At 42.7% G+C, this 20,420-nt stretch overlaps 1 protein-coding gene across 3 annotated transcripts in view; it reads left to right on the top strand.

Annotated features, from left to right (window-relative positions):
- Positions 1-915: 915 nt before the first annotated feature.
- Positions 916-20,420, top strand: part of CNKSR3 (CNKSR family member 3) — a 71,765-nt gene continuing 52,260 nt past the window's right edge. The window contains exon 1 of one of the 3 annotated variants that reach the window (XM_054819803.1): positions 916-1,072. In XM_054819803.1, coding sequence (XP_054675778.1) covers positions 1,021-1,072 — 52 coding nt within the window. In that variant the 5' untranslated portion in view covers positions 916-1,020. The remainder of the gene's footprint in view (positions 1,073-20,420) is intronic. The other 2 variants (XM_054819805.1, XM_054819804.1) reach the window with 2 other exon arrangements.

Consider the following 20,420-nt stretch of genomic DNA (forward strand, 5'->3'; position numbering starts at 1 on the left):
GCAAGCTCTGGCGAGGGGAAACATCCCATACGTCCACCGCTCCTTCCTTTTCCTCACCGTGGCATCACCAGATGCAGCCACCTTGGCGGTGGCCTTCCTCTCCTTGTGTACATGGAAATCCTGAGCCTCCAAAATATGTTCTTTAAAAAAAAAAAAAAGGCTTTAATCACTGAGTACAAATTGAATAATGTTAATGACAGTAGGGGTGATAACACTAGTAGCATTTCCTGTGTTTAGTAATAATTACTATTTCTGTTCCCTTGCTGTCTGGATTCTCTAAATTTTGCAGGCTGGTCTTCACACCTAGGAGAGCTAAAACTGCACCTCGCTTTAAAGAAAAGTGAGATTTGTGTCACCACGTGGTCCCAAGAGCGGTGGCTTTCAGACGCGACACGCTCGCTGGCTCTTGCAGCATGGTCTCGGCTACCGCGCTACTTCAGAGCATCCTTTCTGTGCGGGTTTATACCCGACCACGGCAAAGATCGACGTGGCCTATAGACAGCAATGAAATTTAAAACGTTTGGCAGAAGTTTCAGGTTATTTCGTGGTTTTGCGACCTCCTTACTTTAGGTGCTATTAGCCCGGGGGGGGGGGGGGTGTCAGGCAGAGGCTGAAAGGTAACGAGAGTTTAAAAATATTGCCCCCCGCCCCCGACACCGCCTTCCTTCCCGGGAGAAGCCGCAGCGACCCCAGGAAGTTTCTCCTCGGCAGTTTTCACAGCATAGGACCAGGCCGGAGCCGGGCGCAGCCGTTAAGGCCGGTTCCGCCCCGCAGCGATCGCTGCGGGGCGGAACCGGCCTTAACGGCTGCGCCCGGCTCCGGCCTGCCGGGGTACAGCACCTGGGGGCGGAGCGGTGGCAGGGCGGGCTCGGCGGCGGGAGGAGCCAGGCCGAAGAGGGGGAGGCCCGAAGCGGCGCTGCCGGGATGGGAGTCTGAGAGGAGGTGGGACGAGTCCGTCGCTGGAGGAGCGTGGTTGCGGTCTCCCGCTGGGGGTTTGGTGCTGGCGGGGTTAAGCCCGCCATGGAGCCGGTGACCAGGTGGAGTCCGAAGCAAGTGGTGGACTGGACTAAGGGTAAGAGAGCGCCGGCCAGGCCGGGTTTGCTTCGCGGGAACTTTCCGGCGTCGGGCTGCGGGGTGACCCGCCGCTCGGCGGGGTAGCGCTGGCCGCCGCGGTTTCTCTCCCTGGAGCCGGGTTCCCCGGCGGGGCGGCCGCATGGCCGGCTGGGCGAGCGGGGCCTTTGCCAGCGCCGCGACGGTGCCGGCCCCGGCTCTGTGGCCGCCCTACCGGCTGAGCGCCTGAGCTCCCCCGACGTGCTGCCTGGGAGTTGGCGGTTCACCGCTCCCTCCTGACTTGTCTCCTTACCTGCTGGTGCGTACTTGGTGTTGTGGGGTGTTGTTTGGGACGTGGGAAAAGGGGGAGGTGAACTTTGCACCGGGCTGTGTGAGGGTGGTTGGCTCGGGGTACGCGTACTTGTGGTGGGGTCTTCCCTGGGCTCGATCCCCTTCTGTGGTTGTGCTGGCCAGTCTGCTCGCGCAGGGATAGTAACTATGCTCCTTCGGGCAGCTATAGTAAGTTAACTTCAGGTTTTCAAGCAAAAGCCGCTTACTTTGGAAGTTAAGCAAAAACTTTATAAACTAGCTCAAGTAAGCAAGAACTTTTTATCCTGCCTAACGGTGACGGGATTAAAACGCTGTGCTCCCGCTCGGAGAGTCGAATAGCGGCCCCTCCATCCATCTGTCCGTCCGTCCGTCCATCCCTCCCACCCTTCACCTCTCGTGTACGTGTCTGCTTGTTTCTCTCCCTCTTCTCCCGCCTATCAAAACTTGCTGCTCCGATTCCGAGTTTCTTCAGGACGTTGACAGAGCTGCGGAAAGCCTCGGCGGGACTGATGTGCGAAGGCGGCGTTGGGAAGCCTGTCCCTGTGCCCGGCTCCGGGGGGCTCTTTGGTGGCAGGGAGAAGATGGGGACGAAGCAGGCGCTGGGTCGTGGGCTGCACGCACGAAGTGCCCCGTTCCTTCCGTGGGGGACCTCTGCAGTGCTGGGTGTCTTCGGGTTTTTCTTTGAAGGCACGTTGAACCTCAGTTTTGTCAAATGAGGTTGGACTCGGTGTTTTGTGAATGCCGATTAGGATATTGCTGTCGCGGTTCCTGCTCCACAGGGAATAAATCAAAAGGGAAACAGCTATGAGTTAGGCGAGGGATTTATGACTTCCGAAATATATTTCTGTTTTCTTGTAGGACTGCGTTTTACTGTGATAATCTTTTATTACATGAAGTGTTTTCACAGGCTTTGCTGAAGTTGATGTGAAATTAGGAATGCTTTCCGAGGTGAAAGTTTCCCTGGATTAGAAGTGGCATTTACTTATAGCAGCCATTACTCCTCTGTCTCAGGACCATAATGCTGATTAGACTGCGTGCCTGTGGTCAGCACTTGGCAGTAGATCTGCTCAAGTCTGAGGCAGATTTGGAAAGCAGGCTCATGTTTTCGTACAGCGTGAGATGGATACTCCCAGCCCTCCTGAGCGTGAACATGTGCAGAAGGGGCCGGTGCCAGTGAGGGACTGTCCAAGCAGCCTTTGTGAGAAGAGGATTCCATACAAACGTGCTGTGAAGTTATGCGTTAACATATAAATAACTTCCACAGAAAGATCTCTTTTTTTTTTTTTCTTTCTTTCTGATTGGTATTGGTTTAAACAGGAGTACATTGTTCCAATGAAACAAGCCTTTTGCTTTGGCATGTGGAATATTTATATAATGCTTTTCCCTCATTGTGTTTTTTCTCTTGGGCACTGAAAGTTTGTTACCTTGCCAGATTAAAGAGTAAACCTGCTAATCATTTTAAAAGGCTTTATTATACTTAAGAATGCTTGGCTTGCTTTCTTGCATAATTTATTTTACTCGCAGGTTCCTTGAACAGGTAACTCTTTAGCTGGACCCTCAATTAGTGTTATGCAGAATAATTTGAGGGCTGGCTGTAGTTAGGAGGTGGATCTTATGACTAATGCAAACACGTGTCCTTTGAAATGCAAAGGAATAAATTAAAGGCTGCTGGTGACTTTTGTTTCTGCTGTTGTCTTTCAGTTTCTGGGTAAGCTTTCCACCCCTTTGGTGCACAGCGTCATTTTATGTCACTCTCTGCATGACAAGACTGTCATAAAGAAATGAGATGTGGAAAATTTTTCTTTATGGTTACACTTTCATTAAAATTGACGCTTTAATAGCTAGCTTACAGCCTTATTAGCACAGTGTTTCATAGTTTATTTTTAATCTGAAATGGTTATTTACTGTGTAGTTCACAACCACTGGATTTTATGTTTGATTGAAGACCAATATTCTGTATTTTACCTTACGAATATTAAATTTAATTCTCAAGGTTAGTTTTATAAAACACGTGATTGGAGGGGAACTTATGCTTTTTTTTTTTTTTTTACACGCATGCCATCTAGGAAGGTTTACGTGATACTATGATCCTCACTGACCTGGTCAAGCTTTAGGAGAAAGTATTTGGCTGGTGATATCTGCTGCCTGTAGTTAGTCCTGAGGTACCATGGAGATGTATTCTAGGAGAATGACGGAAATAACTGTGGTGGGAGATGCCAGCTCTCCGTCGGGAGATCGGTTTTGCAGATAACGATGCATGCTTATCATACAATGATAAAAACATTTTGGAGAATGGAGAGAGGAGCAGAAATAGGTGGTCTGATTTAGTCTGTTTTAATGTTCAATGTAGACCAGGATATTTCTCTGGGAACCTTTTTTCTTTTCTTTTTTTTGTTTTTCCAAATCTTTTTACAATCAAACAGCTATAAATTGATTTTTTTTAAATAGCTTTTCCAAACCAAAAGTAGTATGGAAACTTCCCCCCCATTCCGTGAAACAACCCCCAAAAAGCAAAGTCCAAAAGTAAGCTGTATGACCACTGCTGGACAGTTAGCTTTTTTTATTCTTGGTGAACTTGCCTTTTTTTTTTTTTTTAAAGTGGCTTTTGAACTACTTTTTTTTAACAAGGCAACTCTTATCCTGAAGAGTTTTGTACTGTGATTTTCAGCTGTTCACTCCTAGGTAAATACTGTAAATAGCATTTATCTAGAATTTAAAATAGAACCTATCAAGAATTAGTAAGCCAAACATGAATGTTTTTAGATTTTTGTAGTCAGGTTTTAAATAAAAAGTGCTCTGTTCATTGTTACCAACAACAGCTGATAGAAAAGGCAGTTGCTTGTCTCCTTTTGCTAATTCAGACTAGAATGCTGCTATTTTTTGCGAACAAGGGTGTTTTTTCTGGCAGGGTGCGCTGTACTGACAGTAGCAGGCTATGCAGCGAATAAGAGTTGGTCTAGTTAAACTGAAGTTGCTGAGGAAGAGTTGTGCTTTTGCTTGCTAGAAATTTTCTGTGTAGGTGAAGCGTTTCTCCAGCTTTGACCAAGGATGTGGTAACTTTTTAGCTACAGCATCTGTGTTTGAAAACTCTATCTGATGTTTTTATAAGCAGCTCCTTGATTTCTGTTTAGAAGAAGTGACAGTGTAGTTACAGGTTTCTCTTACAGTGTGACATAAACTCGGACGGTATTCAGGGGCCATATTCAGCCATGAAAAGATACTGCTTCGGCTGGGATGCTGTTTTGGGTTGACATGAAGTTTATGCTCCTTGAGTGATACAGCCTGCACTGTTTTGACTATACTGGGAAGATTTAAACTTTTTTCTTTTTTTTTCAGTTGATCCTTGTTGGGGGTATAAGCTAACATCTGGATGGTATTACAGCTGACCTGCAGTCGTGCTCCTGTGCAGGCTAAGATGCTCATGGGCTAAAATCCCCACCTGTATCTCACAGCACTCCGTTGTGTGCCTGCGAGACTGAATTCCCCCAGAGCCCCTCAGGAGGGATTCCTGGAGTTACTCAGGTTATTGTGGGATGAGTGTATGGCCATGGAAGTTGCAGCATAACTGCAGTACACGGCTGGTATTTGTTTGATTGTGGTGGGCTTGCAGTTTTTGGAGCTATCCTGGGTGCAGAAACCAGCAAGAACCTGTGTAGTTCTGTAGGGCTGTGCACATGGAGGAATATCCAGCACAACAGTGACTTAATTTTACTGACATAGCAACAATTTGAAGGAAACAGAGTGATCTAATGATGTGGAGAAACTTTCTGTGGTCTCAGAAACCCCTGGCTGCTGAAAACCCCTCAGCTAAGGTCATTCCTCGAAAGATGCAAGGAGGAGGAAAGCTGCATATGGGATAGAGCCTCCTGTGTGAGAGATGTCACTCTCTTACTAGAGACCGTCGCTTTGCTGTAGCCTGATCTGTCTCTTCCCCCTGCCCCCAGGCCTCACGTACTTATGTGAGTTGTGACTTCCAGCCAAATTTTACACGGTAAAGACAGTTTGACGCGCTTGTGGTTAGAAGCCTCCGTTGTTGTGAGGCTCCGTTACAATTTGGCCTTTGTTGCTGTAGCTGTAGACTCGGCTAGTTGGGGATCACGCGTCTGCTTTGGTGTCTCTATTGCACTCCAGGGTCGGTTATTCCCTTCCTCAGTAGTTCACGGATATCACTTATTTCTGTGCCTATTACATTGTGAAATACTCTGATTTCCATTCCTGGTAAAGCTTTTGGGCAACTATATTTATTTATAGGTGTGCCTGGGAGAAGAGGGAGAAATATGCTAATTTATTAATAGTTAGCAATTAATCCTGAAGGCCTGGTATTCTTTTTTTAGAGCTATCTTGCTTACCCAGGGAGATTTCAACAAGGTCAGTGATATTAACTGTGTGTGCTGGGAGCTGCAAACCATAGCTGGATTTTAGAAACAACTACGGATAATGCATAGCACTGGAGTTATTTTTTAGCCTTTCTTTTCTTTTTAGGTAGTCTCAAGTGAATGCTATTGTGCTCAAATTATTTGGGAAAATCTAACACTATGAAACCCCTGGTTATTTTTTAAGACAAAGTATTTTGCTTTCAATGAAAAAGAGCAGAGAGCTGCCCATAACTGGGGCTGCAGAAGAATCTCTTTCTTCAGTTTACTTGGTTACTTAAAAAAATATTTGTGTAGAGTATTTGTTAAATACATCAGAAAATTACATTGAATAACCACTCTTTGCAGATCTCAGCTGAAATTCTGAATATAGTTGGCCTATAATGTTTTACTAGCAAAAGGTGAATATATTAAATGTCTGTTTATTTGTGGGTTGAAACAAAGTAAAAAGTTGCACAACGAGTTTGTACTGCTGCAGTCTTAAAATTATTCGTTCATTGTTGCTAAGATCAGTGAATGTGTATGAAAAAAATAAACCAAAGTTGGCCTCTGTGCTCGTGCATTTAGATCATGTTTTCATGTGTTTTTGCTGTGTTGCACTTTCTTGAGCTGCTGGGGTTTTTTTCCCCTGATTTTTTTCATGTTCACAGTCAGCTCTGTTTATTTGCCATTAAGTTGCTGTTCAAACTATTTTAACCAAACATTAGAAAGTCTAAAAGTTAAATACTGTCAGCATAATGTCTGGAAAATAAACATTTTAAATGCTAAAATCACAATGGGCATTAGTGGAAAGATGATTGTAACCTTTATAGAGGAATGTAGTGAAACTCTGACAAAGAATTTTAGGTAAACAAGGTATATTTAAGTAGTATCTGAACATAGGTAGTAGTGTTAAGAGCGAAGATGCTTGCTCAGTATTAACCAGAGACATAAGGTGGTATACTTATTAAGAGAAATTTCTTCGAACTGCTCAGTAGAAGGTGCAGAGATTGGCCAGTGGTTCGGTTGCTTTTTTCCATCTTTCTTTAAAGCTGTTCCTTGAGTGACAGGAAGTCATTTGTGTCTGTTGTTGGAGACTTCTGTAGGAAAAGACTCTTTTTTGATGAAATGTTGTGTGAGTCATTTTCCTCTCTTGTGTGTTCATTCCTTGCACTTTTGCCTGAGACCCCATGTTTTCACCATGTAAATCCTTTTGGCTGAGGATCCTGCCTCTGTTTGTACACAGTCTAGCACACTGCAAGAGCTAAAGGAAAACAAAGTACAGGGCACTGGATAAAATGCATGTTTAAATTTGTCATGATGCTTTATTTTCTTAAGTAAAAGACCCTGACAAAAGGCTGTTATTCAACACATGCTTCCAGATGAATTGCAGTTATGAGCAATGCGTGCGTACAGCCTGTCAGCAAGTATTCAAAAGTATGTGGGGCTTTTTGGGTGGTGTTTGTTCTTTCCTTTTGATTTCTTAAATCTAAACTTCTGGATTGCCTGGTTTAAGTCATGGTCTAACAGATGAGTTCCTTCCAGGCACATCAGACAATGACTAGCAACAGTTAGTGACTGCAGAAGAGGTGGCGGGGCTCCTCAGTTTTCAGTTTGCTGCATTGTCTTAGGACAAGATTTTTCACTTGCAGGGAAGCTTCACACAGAAGGTACATTAATGAGTAAGTCCGAACAGTGCCTCTGTGAATTAAGTGGAAAAAGTTGATTACCATTGTGTTTTTTCCGTAAAAGTGATGATGTTGGTCTTAATTTGTGCCTCGCGTTTTCCTAACAATGTTGTACAGTCAGGCCTCACCTCCCTAGAGGGATGGTGCTTCCGCAGTGTCTCCTCGTTCTATCCTCCACATACCCCAAATATATAAGTCCTGTCAGAAGGAAGCGGCAGTGAGGTACTGATGTTTTCAAGGCTGCCTTGGGGAGAGGAAAGGAGGAGTGGACAGGAGTTAATAAAGCTGCGGCCTCTATAGCAACCTCTCATGTATTTACGGTAGTTCAGGACCCAGCTTCTCGTGGTTGCAGAACTGCTCACAGATTTTAGTGTGTTTGTCCACAGGGCTGCAGTAAGAGATAGCAAATTCAAATAAAAATGCCGTTTGACTGTGGATCTCCATCTGATGTTAGGCAGGGGGTACAGTCCTTTTGTCATTTGGGCTCTCATTACCAGAGTGAGATGGCTTTGGAATCGTAAGGCTATCATTCAGATCCCTGGGCCACACTTCCTTTGCACGAGGAAATTGCCTGTGGGTTTCCATATGCCTGCCCCCATCTTTTCAGAGTACAAGCAATAACATTTCACAGCTTGGAGGATCTGCGGGAGGTACACTCAATCCACCTGAGCTGTTTCACTGGCTTTAAATATTTATTACCTATTAGAATAGTTATTTGTGATATTATGAAATGTAGATAATTTTCATCAAATGTCACACATGCTGGATGACACCAAGTATCTGTGTTTGATTTGGTGAGATCAAATCACTGACCTCTGTAACTTTGGTCTACAGACATGCTTTCAGTATCTGGCCAAATTATGTTACAATATTGCATCAGTGCTGAGTTCATGTGCTTTCTTGTACGTGCTTCTTTGATACCCTTTTATACAAAGACAGTTCTTTGTCGCTGTAATGACAAAAATCTCTTTTTTTGACTGTTTCTTTTACTAGTAGTTAGGTGTAGGTAAGCAAAGTGTCTGGTGTGCTCTTGCAATCAAAGCTCTGTGGCATAAATGTGATCTTATCTTGCTCCTTGATCAAAGGAAAGAACTCCATTTAAAACTTAATTGGTGCTCATCAAGGGCTAAGGCTTCTGCTAAAGCAAGTGTTGGTACACGCTTCTAGGCTAATCCTGATGTCTCTGTCTTGTGTGTGCAAAATGAAGGTTGCTTAGGTTGCCATCCTTTTATCATAAATATCTTTCCTTATCTCACAGAGTCATGTATTACTGGAATGAAGTTTGCTGGGTTAATGCTTTATGAAAAGCTCTGCAATATGCCCATTTTGTCATTAAATAAAAGGTTTCTTATCTGGTACAGATGCTTTCCTAGCCAGAACAGAAGGGAAGGGCTCAAGGTATTGCCTCCTTTGGATATATTATGAGTCTAGTGGGCTAGTGAGGCAGACTGGTTAAGGGCTTCTGTTGGCTTTCTAACTTTTGTAGCTTGTAAAAGATCCTTATCTAATAAGAGAGGATTTCTGCCTCTGTTGTGATATTACTGCTATTGCCCGTTCCAAAGATGCTTTGTTCTGAGCTGCAGGTCTCGGCAGTACTTTCTTCCTCCTCCTGAACTAGCGTGGTGAAAGAGCAGTGTCCTTGCTGTGATGGCCAAAAGGTAACCCTTTGGTGACAGGTGGATGTGTAAATAGAAGAATGAAAAACTACCAGTCTGTTTTATCGGGACAACAATATCATAACTTCAGCGCCTTGAAAATTTAATCTTGGGTTGGCTGCTATCCCACGGCTGCAGGAGGTAGAACGCTTTACCTGAGCAGGTATCGTAGCATTGCACTGCTGAGATGATGTGTGCCTGGCTATGAGGGTGAAGAGGGAGAAGAGAACAATAAAGGATGAAGATTTGTTTTGCGGGGGTGTTTTGTGTGTGGTTTTTTCTTTTTTTTTTTTTTTTTTTTCTTTTCCCCTCCTATGTAGGACTTCCCCTGAGGAAGGAGGGCTGTACAAACAAGTTCAGACATGCCTGAAGAATGTAGTCTGAAAAATACGTGCAGGGATCAGGGGATGGAGCTGTGTCTGGAGCATATTGTAGAGGAAAAGTGGGAACCTAGTGAAATGCAGATACCTATTCTAACATGAATGGTGGTGAGGTTTTTTCTTTTTTTCTTTTCTTTCCTCCCCCTGAATAGTTCTAGTGGTGATGTGGATTCACTGCTTCACTCACCCGTCCTTAGCAATGTGCAAGAGTCTTGCTGTTTGTATTCTGTTAGCTTCACCAAACAGAATTTTAAAAGGATTATGGCAAAACATAAAACGCAGTAATTGTTGGCATTCCTAATGCAAGCTGTAATGGAAACTTTGGAAGAAAGAGGAGACAAAAGATAAATATGCCATAAATTCTGTGTACTTGTATTTTTTTCTTTAATATTTGTAGTATTCTGTGTAGTATTTGGACCCAGACTGTACTCACCAGAGGAGGTAATATTATAACTCTTGTGAAATATAATCCCTGTGTAAACATAAAAGCATCATAGTTATTTCCTTGTATTTAAAATAATCCTTTATCTTTTCCCTAACTATACATATTTCACACTATTTCAGACAGTAACACTATATAAATAAATCCATGTATGATCAAAACAAGAGCTTGGAAATCAAACCTGCCAATAACATTTTTATTTCTTGTTGATTTTGGATGTATCTCACAACAACATGTTTTAGACATCACTGCATTAAAAAAAACAACCAACCAACCAAAAAACCCCCCACGGTTTGCCTTAAGTTGTGATTAGGATTTAACGGTAATATTGGAGCAACATGTAATATTGGTATTTGACTGAGAATAAGATTCATCGCTTATTCGGGAGGGTAGGTGCGGGTTTGATGCAGCAGTGCCAAAGCTGGAGCATTAAAATGGACTGAGATGGATGCTGTGCTTCCATAGCAGGTACTTGCTGGCAGCGGGGACTCTCAGTGGTGGAGGATCTATTTTTATGGTTGCTCTTATGATAGTTTCAGGCTTCTTAAACACTTTGCTGCTTATTACTTTATTAGAGTATGTGTACCAGACTGATGCTGGCTAGTTGTGGTACTTTTATTCAGATTTTAAAAGTATCAAGAGAAGATTATTGGAGTAGAGCCTTGAGAAACAAAGTCTCTGGGAGCTGACGAAGTGTTCTTTTGGTGCCTTATGCGATTTTTATCTTGAGTTAACCTTAACAGATCATTATCACAGGGTCCCTGGTGCTTCACAGTCTTTATTTTATTCTTTCAGCACCCCTCTCAGGAGGAATTTGCTGTTATTTTCATTTTAAAGCCAGGGAGTTAACATTGTGAGGAATTTGGGGTGTGCCTACCTTACACAGAGCAGGCCCAACTAACCTGAAGTAGGTTATCTATGTAGTAGAAACAGCATTAGCACGATTGTCTTGGCTATTTTCATCCCTTAATGCAGTTACACTGCGCTTAAACTCCTGAACTGTATGTTTGGGCTACTTCAAGTGTCCATTTATGGCTCTGCATTGTGGAGCATATGGTAAAAGTGATGAGTCTCTGGTCATACAGTGGGTGGCATTCAAATCGGGATTAAGACATGATTAATTTTGTTGTCTGTACTTCTGCTATAGTCACTAGAGCCTAGAGAGTGGCTCAACAGATCTTGTGCTTGGTGTCTGTTTTGGGGCAAGTTGAATCATGCTCTGGGCTCTTCTGAGTACAGAGCAGGTCTCCGCTGAGTATCCTGGGAGTTCAAGCATGTCAGTCTCCAACCAGGTCCATCCCATGATGTCTGCAGCAGAGGAAGAAAACTTGCAGGCCGTGGTTAAGTGTTGTAGTTGCTGGATCCTCCTTTCTCAGTCACCTGAGAACTTCTGGGGTGTGGGAAGTTATAACAACAAATGAGGGGGCATGCTTATTTAAAAATTATGTGTATGCTTGCTTAAGAAAATAGAGCATTGCTGCATTTAGGGTTGTTGGAATACTACTAGTCAATAGGCATCTGATGTACAAAAGAGTTGTTGAATGTAATCAGTGTGATCCGTATGTGGCAGAGCTGTAATTCTATCTCGTGCTATTCAGTATCTGATGAAAAATTTGGTATATTTTAACACAGAGTCTTAAAATATTGTGTGTGTGAGTAATAACAAATGCCAAGTGTGGTACCTGACCTCTTCTGTCCTTTCTACTTTGCCTAGCTCCAGTGTAGTGCCTTTAATTGGTGGACTACCTTGTAAAGCTACCTGGAAAAGATGAGCAGCACCACATGTTATTGCATGAATAGGCAGCATCTAACAATTGTAATTGAATCAGGCATAGCCGATACTTTTTAGATCTTTGTGGTATAATTAGAAACACTTGGAGCAGCTTTTTGGGTCTACTTTGGATTCTTTTTACAGCAGAAGCCCTCCTATCTTATAGTGGTAGCCATGATGGGAAAACAGTTGGAAAATGGTGTTTTCCATTGATGTTGCTGGAACCAAACCTTTGGTGTAGTAGCTAGTCCTGAATATTTTGGGAAGCTGTTTAATATTTTGTTGTCTTAGACCAGCTCACGGTGCCTAGGTTCCAAGTTAATGAGTATCTTTGGTGTATACAATTGTCTCTTGAAACAAAGCAATTGACAATTGGACACTGGGATGTGGCCATAGTACCACCAGCAACACTGTATGTCAGCTTTTAGTGTAGTAAGATTAGTACTGGCTTCTCAGGGCGGTATATCTGGAGAGGAATTCCAGCTCCCAGTAGAGTCAGTCCCATGCTAGGTATGACTGGAGACTTTCGCTGAGCTGTCATTCACAGAAGTACTCATTTCCCAGATTGTCAGCTTGTATGTACACTTACAGGTTTTGCTCAAATTGACATGGCTTGGTTGCTGCAGAATACTGAATGGCCTGTATGGTTGGGTGTTCTCAAAAACTTATTAACTTTTGAAAACTAGTTTTCTATTAAGATTTAATCTGTTTTCATTCTGCCTGCAGCGCCCCCCTAGTAGCTTTGTTAGCCATAATGTGAGGGCCCTACCTAGAGATGCTTCTGGCACCTAGGAATTAGGCACTCACTGGAAGGTGCAGCAATCAAGTTGTATTCTGTAACAGATCTTTAAAAACAAAAAAACTAAACAAATCCCAATTTAGCTGAAATGCTGTGAGAAGGAAACAAGTAGCCATCAATCAAATTGAATGACTTCTTTACAAATATCGAATGTTGCTTTGCTGTGCCGTGAAAGTATCAGGAAGACTTGTTTGGAGCTTTAGCAGGGGGTCAGAAGTATCTTGTCACCAACTTGCTAAGAGGGTGTAATATCTGCTCTTGCCTCTTTGTAATCACAAAAAATAGTACATGAGGATGTCAGATGGAGTGGCTGAGATGGATATAGGGCTCTTTCCTGCCCTTTTCTGCTCTGCTTTACATCTAGGAAGGAGGCAGGGCTCCTGGTCAGGTTGGTGGTATTTTGGACTTGTGTGTTATTCAGACAGAGTCCTCAGTCAGCTTTACCACTGTTGACCTTAGATGCCTCTGGCTTTCTTACAGTTGGGGTGTTGCACTTCAACTCTGATGAGGTCTCTGCTATTGTAGGAAGTAGCATCCTCACTGCACACCTAACTAGGGCTGTAAGATAATGTGGAATAATGAAAATGTGTCAGGCAGCTAATTGTTTGAAGCAATTGCTTTGGATGCTTAAAGCAATTATAAAAATATGGGGAAGCTGAGAGATTTGGTGATTGACTGCTCAGTTGATGAACCTTGGTTTTTGTTACAGTCTGTTCAAAGGAAGCTGAGATGCTTCAGCAATATGCTTTAAAATGCCTATTGTATTAGGTGCCTCAAGGCAGGTCTTTCCTGTCACCAGGATACGTTATCAGCATGTTTTGCTGCTGCAAAGTTTTGGTTTTTTTTTTTTTTTTTTTTGGTCTAACTAAGTGTGCTAACTGTATCAGTCTCTTCTTCACCACCACCCCCCCGCTGCCACCTTTATTGCTTCAACTGTGCGCTGGCTGCCTTTGCTTTTGGAGATCTTTGTGGCCAGGTGTTCTCCTAGCCTTGCTCCGCACATCTTCCCTCACCTGTTGTTGGGAACCCAATGGCTACTTTACTTGATCACCTTTAAGCTTTCTGATCTTTTTCATGTTGCTGCGAAGTTCTCCTTAAACCTGTCAGCTCTGATGGCATCAACCTTCCCAGCCCTTTGCAGGTGCAAGGTGACAGCTAGTGTAGTGAAATGGTCACCTGCCCAACAGGGTGGAGTGTCATTCCTTATGTTCCCCTCTCTGTTTCAAGCTCCCTTTGGACTGGGGTTGGGGTTTTGTTCTTTGGTCTTGAGGCTCTTTGTGTGTCTTGGCAATACAAACAATAACTTTTAAGAAGCTAGAATTCCTGATGTAAATGTTTTGAGGATTTTTAACATGAAGTAATGTATGCATCCAAGTAATGACGGTATATCCTAGGAGAAGTCAGTAGTGACTCCTGGGGATTTGTCTGTGATGGAAGGAGATATGCACTGTCAGCAGTTTTCTGTTAATGTCATTCAGCTCGCTAGGACATATTAATGTGATTAGCAGGTGCTGATGGCTGGTGACTCTCATGTGCTTGTATTTATGTCTCCCTGGTGACTGTGAGATTGTAAACTGCTAGTCATAAATGTTTTGTAACAGTGTAGGAGGTTGTCATCTAAAAGGCTGGCTATCTGGCAACTACATCAGCTGTTGCCTTACAGCAAACTGCTCTCCAGCTAGCTCATGGGCGTAACAGTAATCACAGTGTTCACAAGGTGCATACACAGAGGAGAGGCAGATGTGAGTAATGGACCTTGCTGCAATCGGCCAAAACAGTTCCACATGGTGGTGCGAGAAGGCAGCCAAACCAAATTAAAGGGATCACCCCATTTCTTCTTGGGAGCCAAGAGGTAGGCAGTTTTGCAATGTTACCTCTTGTTTCCACTGTGGGAACAGGCATCAGAGTGTTAATTACCAGAGTTTAAGAAAAGGAGCTCTTGTAACTAATGAACTACTCCTTCAACCACAAAAACCTTGAAACTTCTAAATGGCGAGCTCTTAATTGCATGTTTGAGATGAAGGCCCTAGGGCAGGGGGTTGTTAACCACATAAAGATATCGGGCACGCAGGCTTCATGCACTAGTGGTACAAACATGTAGAGTGTACTGTTACTGCTTTTAGAAAATGAAATTACTTTGGGCTTGACCTGTGGAAGGATAGTATTTACTTTTAGGGTCAGCAAAGGTCTTTATTTTGTGCTTGCTAAAGAGTAAAAAAAAAATTATTCTTGCTGGAAAGGTGTTGACCTAGTTTCCCCGGAGAAGGGGCCTAACCTAGTAAAGTTGACAAGCCATGGAGGCAGCCACCTTAGGAAGTATGCTTCAAAGGGGACAGTGCATTTGTGTTGCCTGTAGTCAGTGTGTAATTACCGTGATTAATATTAATATTTCATGTGATTGAATTCTATGCTTATGCTTGTTTCTGTTTTATTCCTTTGGAAGTGTATTTATCCATGCTGTTGTGAAGAAGTTGTTAGCAACAGTAAACAGATGAGCAGAGCCTCGGTGATGGGATGCGTGGACTGATGGGAGCCCAGCTCTGGTTTAAAGTGGGCAGAAGTTTTGGTTTTTGTCTCTGTTGGGTTATTGCTTTGTCAGGGAGTTTTGCTTTGCAGTCGTCTCTGAAGGCTTCCCTTGCTGGGGGTTTTGGCATGGAGATGGAGAGTGTGTCTGGGTGGGGGTCTGGCCTGTCCCAACGCTCACCAGGCTAATTCCCCCTCTAGGAAGAGGGTGTGAGCTGCTGCTGTCAGCTCTGATCTGCAAATAAGTGCATAGTTTTGGTTTCTGTGGCTCTCATTCCAGTATCTTTCACCAGGATTAGTGTGTGTGCATGAGAGTGGGAAACAGTAGTTGAAATTTAGTGTCTGCAGACCAAGAGGTTGATGACAGTTTTATATCCATTAGAATCAGAAACGTTGGGGGTAAAGTAAATGTCTTATTTCATGTGAGGGGGACGGGATGTCTAGAGAGAGTAACTTGGGGACTTCTGTGTTACCCTGTTTATTATAGGCCCATAATGCTCTTCTGTGGATTGCTTGCTTTTGAGATATTGCTAGTTCTGACAATTTGAAATAAATGCTAAGATAAGAAAATAATGTCAAAAAAAAAAGTGTGCTTACTGTAGTTGAAGCAGTGTGACTTTAAAGGTCAGTTAAATGGTGTCTGTTGGATGAATTTCTCAAATGGAAATTTTCAATAGTTATTTCTCCTCATCTTTCCTCTTGTGGCTGTATTTCCCTTTATTCCTGGTATTTTCCTGTTATGTGGTCTTCTTTCCCAGGTGGTATCTTGTCGTGTTGGTCTTACTTGGGTAGGAGCAGCCTCGCTGTCTCCTGACTGCTTTATAACAATTATCAGAGGATTTTGGACTTTTTTCCTCAGTAAAGACGATGCTTATAGAAGTGAGAAAGAGCAGAAAATATTTTGATGCATCACATTAGTCCTTGGGTGGGGAGCCTTTGTTCTTTTCCAGCTAACAGTAAGCAGAAGACAGGAGTGCCTGGTAGCCTCTCTGGTGACAGTTTGGGAATAAGTTGGTACTTCACAGCTTTGTGCTCACAGATCTCCATTACTTGTGCAGAGGGCACTGTTGGTGGGTTTTGTGGGAGTTTTGGTAGAGCACGTGGGGATGGTGCCATCCTCTCAGTAGCACTCTTGGTTTGGGCATGTGAAGCCAAGTCTGCATAAATAGAGAGTATCTGTGTGAGACACTGTTTCTTTGCTGCCATTTCAATAACTTCTAAAAATCACTAATGCCTTCAATTTAGAAAAGAAACTCTCCTTCCCCTCCCCCTCAACACTTCTTTCTTTCCCCCCACTGTTCCCCACTCTCTGTAAGACCTAATGATTAACTTGGGTGTAAATAAAGTCACTACAGTGCCTGTAAGTGAAGAACAAAGATGAACTGTGATCAAACAGGCTTCCATAAATCACCATCTTAAAAGTCCATCACCACACAGGTGACAAATAGGAGTATTCTCAGCTCTTGAAGAGGATCAACCTGGTTGCATGTTCTCTCTGCCCTTACGAAGTAGCACCCAGAAGTATTACTTCTGAATTTATGTTTCCAAATACATCCTTGGGCACAGTGAGCAATTTCTTATGATTTGGAAGTTTGAAAATTTGATTACTAGCTGGAGATTGCCGCACAGTACTAACCATGCGGCAGATCAACTTGCAGAAGTCCAAGCTGTGGAAATAAGCTCTAGCTTGAAGAGGATATTTGATCTCTTCAGGTAGCTTGGAAATAAGGCTCTGTAATACTTGAGATAAAGTATGCATCCAGGAGAGAGGCTGCTCGGGCAGCTTTAAGTTCATCAAAATGAACAAGTAACTGTATAGTATTAAAACTTATGATATTTCTGGATTGAATGTAAGATCTTTTTATTAGTGGGCAAACTGCTTTAAAAAAACCCAGAACACCCTATTGCACCTACTGGTTTTAGGGCAGTGTTTGCATCTGTCTGTTTCTAGCCTGTTTCTCACCTGTTTCAGAGACTTCTGGATTGAGTTCATGCTTTGTGATTAACTAATGTGTTAAGAATAAGTGCAATTATCCCTTTCCTGCTCTTGCAGTTTGTCTCGCATGTCTTCATAACCCAGGCTAGGGACATTACATTGAAGAGTTCTGTCTGTGTGATTTTATTGTTAAGAGTTATCTCCTGTTGTTAGTGTCCAACTAAATAGCATATCCTTGTGATTATGTATGTGGGGTAGCTAAAGCAGGGTCTGCGTTCATACTGCAGTAAGCTCCAAATCATCAACTTAAGCATATGAGAAGTATCTGTGCGGTTTATTTATTTATTATTTAGTTAGTTTTTGAAAGAGCAACCAAGAAGATTGAGGAAGAGCAACTGGATTTGCTGGGAAGCAGGAACATAAACTGATCATAGTGATGCAAAAGTTAATCGGTGACGTTTTGATCACTGCTCTTAGTACAGCAGCAGCAGTGTGGGTTATTTTTGGTGCTTAAAGTAATGTTACAGGTTTAGGATCAGGGCCTCACTGTAAAAGATTGCATATACACACATGTAGTGCACTCCCCAAGGACTAATCTGTGTCAGACATTAAGAATGCAAACCATTTATGGGATTTTCATCCCTTTGTGCATCTGTTTTGCAAATACAGAACTCAAAGCCTTAAGGGGAGATTGCCCACTGAATACTCTGTTAGAAGTAGGACTGTTAAATGGTTAGATTATCACTTTCACAAATGTTAATTATTTAGCCTTATTTCAAATCCAATTCAGAGAATCCTCCCACTTAGTTAGTCTACAGCTGTAGACATGGATGATCTGAAGTTTGATATAACTGAACTTGGGAGTAGTAGTATTTGGGATGAAGGAGAGTCCTTACAAAGTGGGTTAACAGATTTTCTGCATGAATGGCTTGTCAGCTTTTAGGAGGTATCTACCTGTTCTTGCCTCTTGCAAAGGTATGTGTGTATGACAGTTGAGAGGTTTTCATTCACGCTAAGTTTGCTCCTCTCTAACACTTCCTGTCCTTTCAGCTGTTGGATTTATGTTTAACTGAGACGGGCACGGGAATGGTGATTTTCCTTTTTTTTTAATTGATTATTGATTAATTTGTTTTGTCTGAAAGCCAACCCTAATTACAAAAGTTACAAATGTACAAAATTTTGCTAAAACAAGCTTTGAAAGTAACATTGTTTTCTTTTTAAAAAGAATGAGTAGTGGCATAGAAAAAACCTCAGTATGAGGAAAAATTGACTATACGTAAGAAATCAGTGATGCCATGTAGACAAAGAGAATTGTTAAATACATTAAAATAATGAACTGAAGAAGTATTGCTTTGAAGTGTCAGTAGGCAAAAGGTGATATAGGTGTTAATACAGGTGGCTATATTTCACTGAGGTTAACTGTCTGAAGCAGAAACATTTCCTCATTCAGACAGCTGTGAATTTTTGACACCTTGAAGTTTCATGTTGTGATGGTGCTGATGTAAACTGCATGTTACTGTGAATGCATTAACATTATAATTGAAATTACAAGACTTTATAAGGGGAATGGCCCATTAAATTGTCCAGGAGTGCTTCCATGTCTGGTGCTGTTGTGAAAATAGTTTTTAAATTTGATTGTGAATTACTTCATAGTAATAATGAAGTTAGGTGAGCTAGAAAAGTAGAGTGGTAGGGAACTGCCTCTTGGTAAGTTTAACTTCATATGTCTGCTTCTTAGAAAACTGGAGCAAGGAGATACCTTTGAAGGATGGGGTGAAACCTGCCAAAGGACATACCCCTCAGTAAGAAGTGAAATATTGCTTCGCTTTAAGCAATATTATACAAAATGACTGATGGTAATAATGTCTGGGTCCCAGATGACCAGTCTGACCAGCAACCTTGGACACTGATGTGACGTGGCAGAGACAGTTTAGAACACTTAGGCAGTAAATGCACTTGGTGTTTCTCGAACGCTTTGTATTGGGGATGTGGTGCGAACAGTGTTGTGCAGGAGGGACTTTATTGTTGTTCTGTCAAGTAGCGACAGTGCAGAGTCCCTCTGTGTGTTCATCTCATCTTCTCCTCATCACCCCCTCTCTGACCGAAATACTTAAAGGGGCAAATGGGATTGTCAGCTATACCTTGTAGGACCACGTATTAAAGTCCTCCATCCCACACTGTATGGTATTCCTTGCTGTCCCCTACGTTTGGTGGCATTCACTGCCTCTTGTCTGGTATCCCTTCAGTCACTAAAGTGCCTTTTTACATTAAGTCCATGGTGCTGAATACAGTCCTGCAACATCTCTTGGGTTCCTCCTATATGGCACCTGTATAGTACATTTCCCAAAATCTGTGTATTGCATGGTGTCATTCGCTGCCAGGCTGTGTGCTAGTGTCTCAGGGATGGGGTATGTTGGTCCACAACACAGAGCTTGTTCAGCCTACTGTTTGCAGTGTTTCTTTGGTGCACTTCCATGCCTCCCAGAAGATGCTCAGACACAGAGGGACCACCCCATGGGGTCCCTCATCACCTCTAGTTTGGCACCCTGTCAAACTATTGCTATGGATGGGACCTGGATGGTTTTCTGGCAAGGGGGTGATATTATGGTGCATGTGAGAAAGATGGGGATTGGGGATGTTGGAGAGAGGAGTGGGATGGACGATGGGAAGAATGAGACTAGAGGTGGTCTTCAGCCATACGACATGACTTACAGACTGTATCCTAATTCCCTAATTTCCACAGCTTTCAGAGTCTTTGCCTCTGGGGACTTAAATGATTCCATATTCCTGCTATGGATTAAGCTACAATATGTATTTCAATAGAACAATAAAACAAAATGAAATTGTTGCCATTAATAAAAAAAATCTGTTTCCCATAATTTTGTGGATGACTCTACAGCTAGTATTGAGACTGGTTTAGGTTCAGTGTTACACTTCTGTAAGCAAAATGGTAAAGTGTTTTAAAGGCTTGTTTTAAGTAAAAGTTCTCCTGTAAAAAGTATGTGTTAGAATAGGGGTAGAAAAAAGAAACCACCTAACAAATTCAGCATGCTTGTGTGAGCTGGAAAATTCTGGGAAATGTATTTCTCTGTGGTTGCACTGATTTAGTGAAAACATCTGTATCTGTTAGTAGCAGAAATAAGGTTTCTTTTGGGCTTCTCTTTGGAGCTTTAATGGGCGTGAGGAAATAAGTGAGGTCCACAGCCAGTCCAGTGAGGAGCAACATGGCGGATCTCAAGAAGTACAGGTTGATCTCTGACAGATGAGCTTTGCTGGGTGTAGTTGTGCCACTTTATGCTGTTTTTTTTCCCCATCCCCCTTGCAACTTTCTACTCTTGTCCTCTGCAATAATTCCACAGCAAAGACAGCAGACCAGGTTGTGTCCTCCTACATCTTTTCCCAATTTACAGCCCCTTGTACCACCTAAAGCTGCTGCTGATGTTGAGCTTATAAAGGTCCTATTGCAGTGGTTGAGGCACAGGCATCTGTGTAGC

The sequence above is a fragment of the Grus americana genome, chromosome 3, assembly GCF_028858705.1.
Source record: "Grus americana isolate bGruAme1 chromosome 3, bGruAme1.mat, whole genome shotgun sequence".
Taxonomy (NCBI): Eukaryota; Metazoa; Chordata; class Aves; order Gruiformes; family Gruidae; genus Grus; species Grus americana.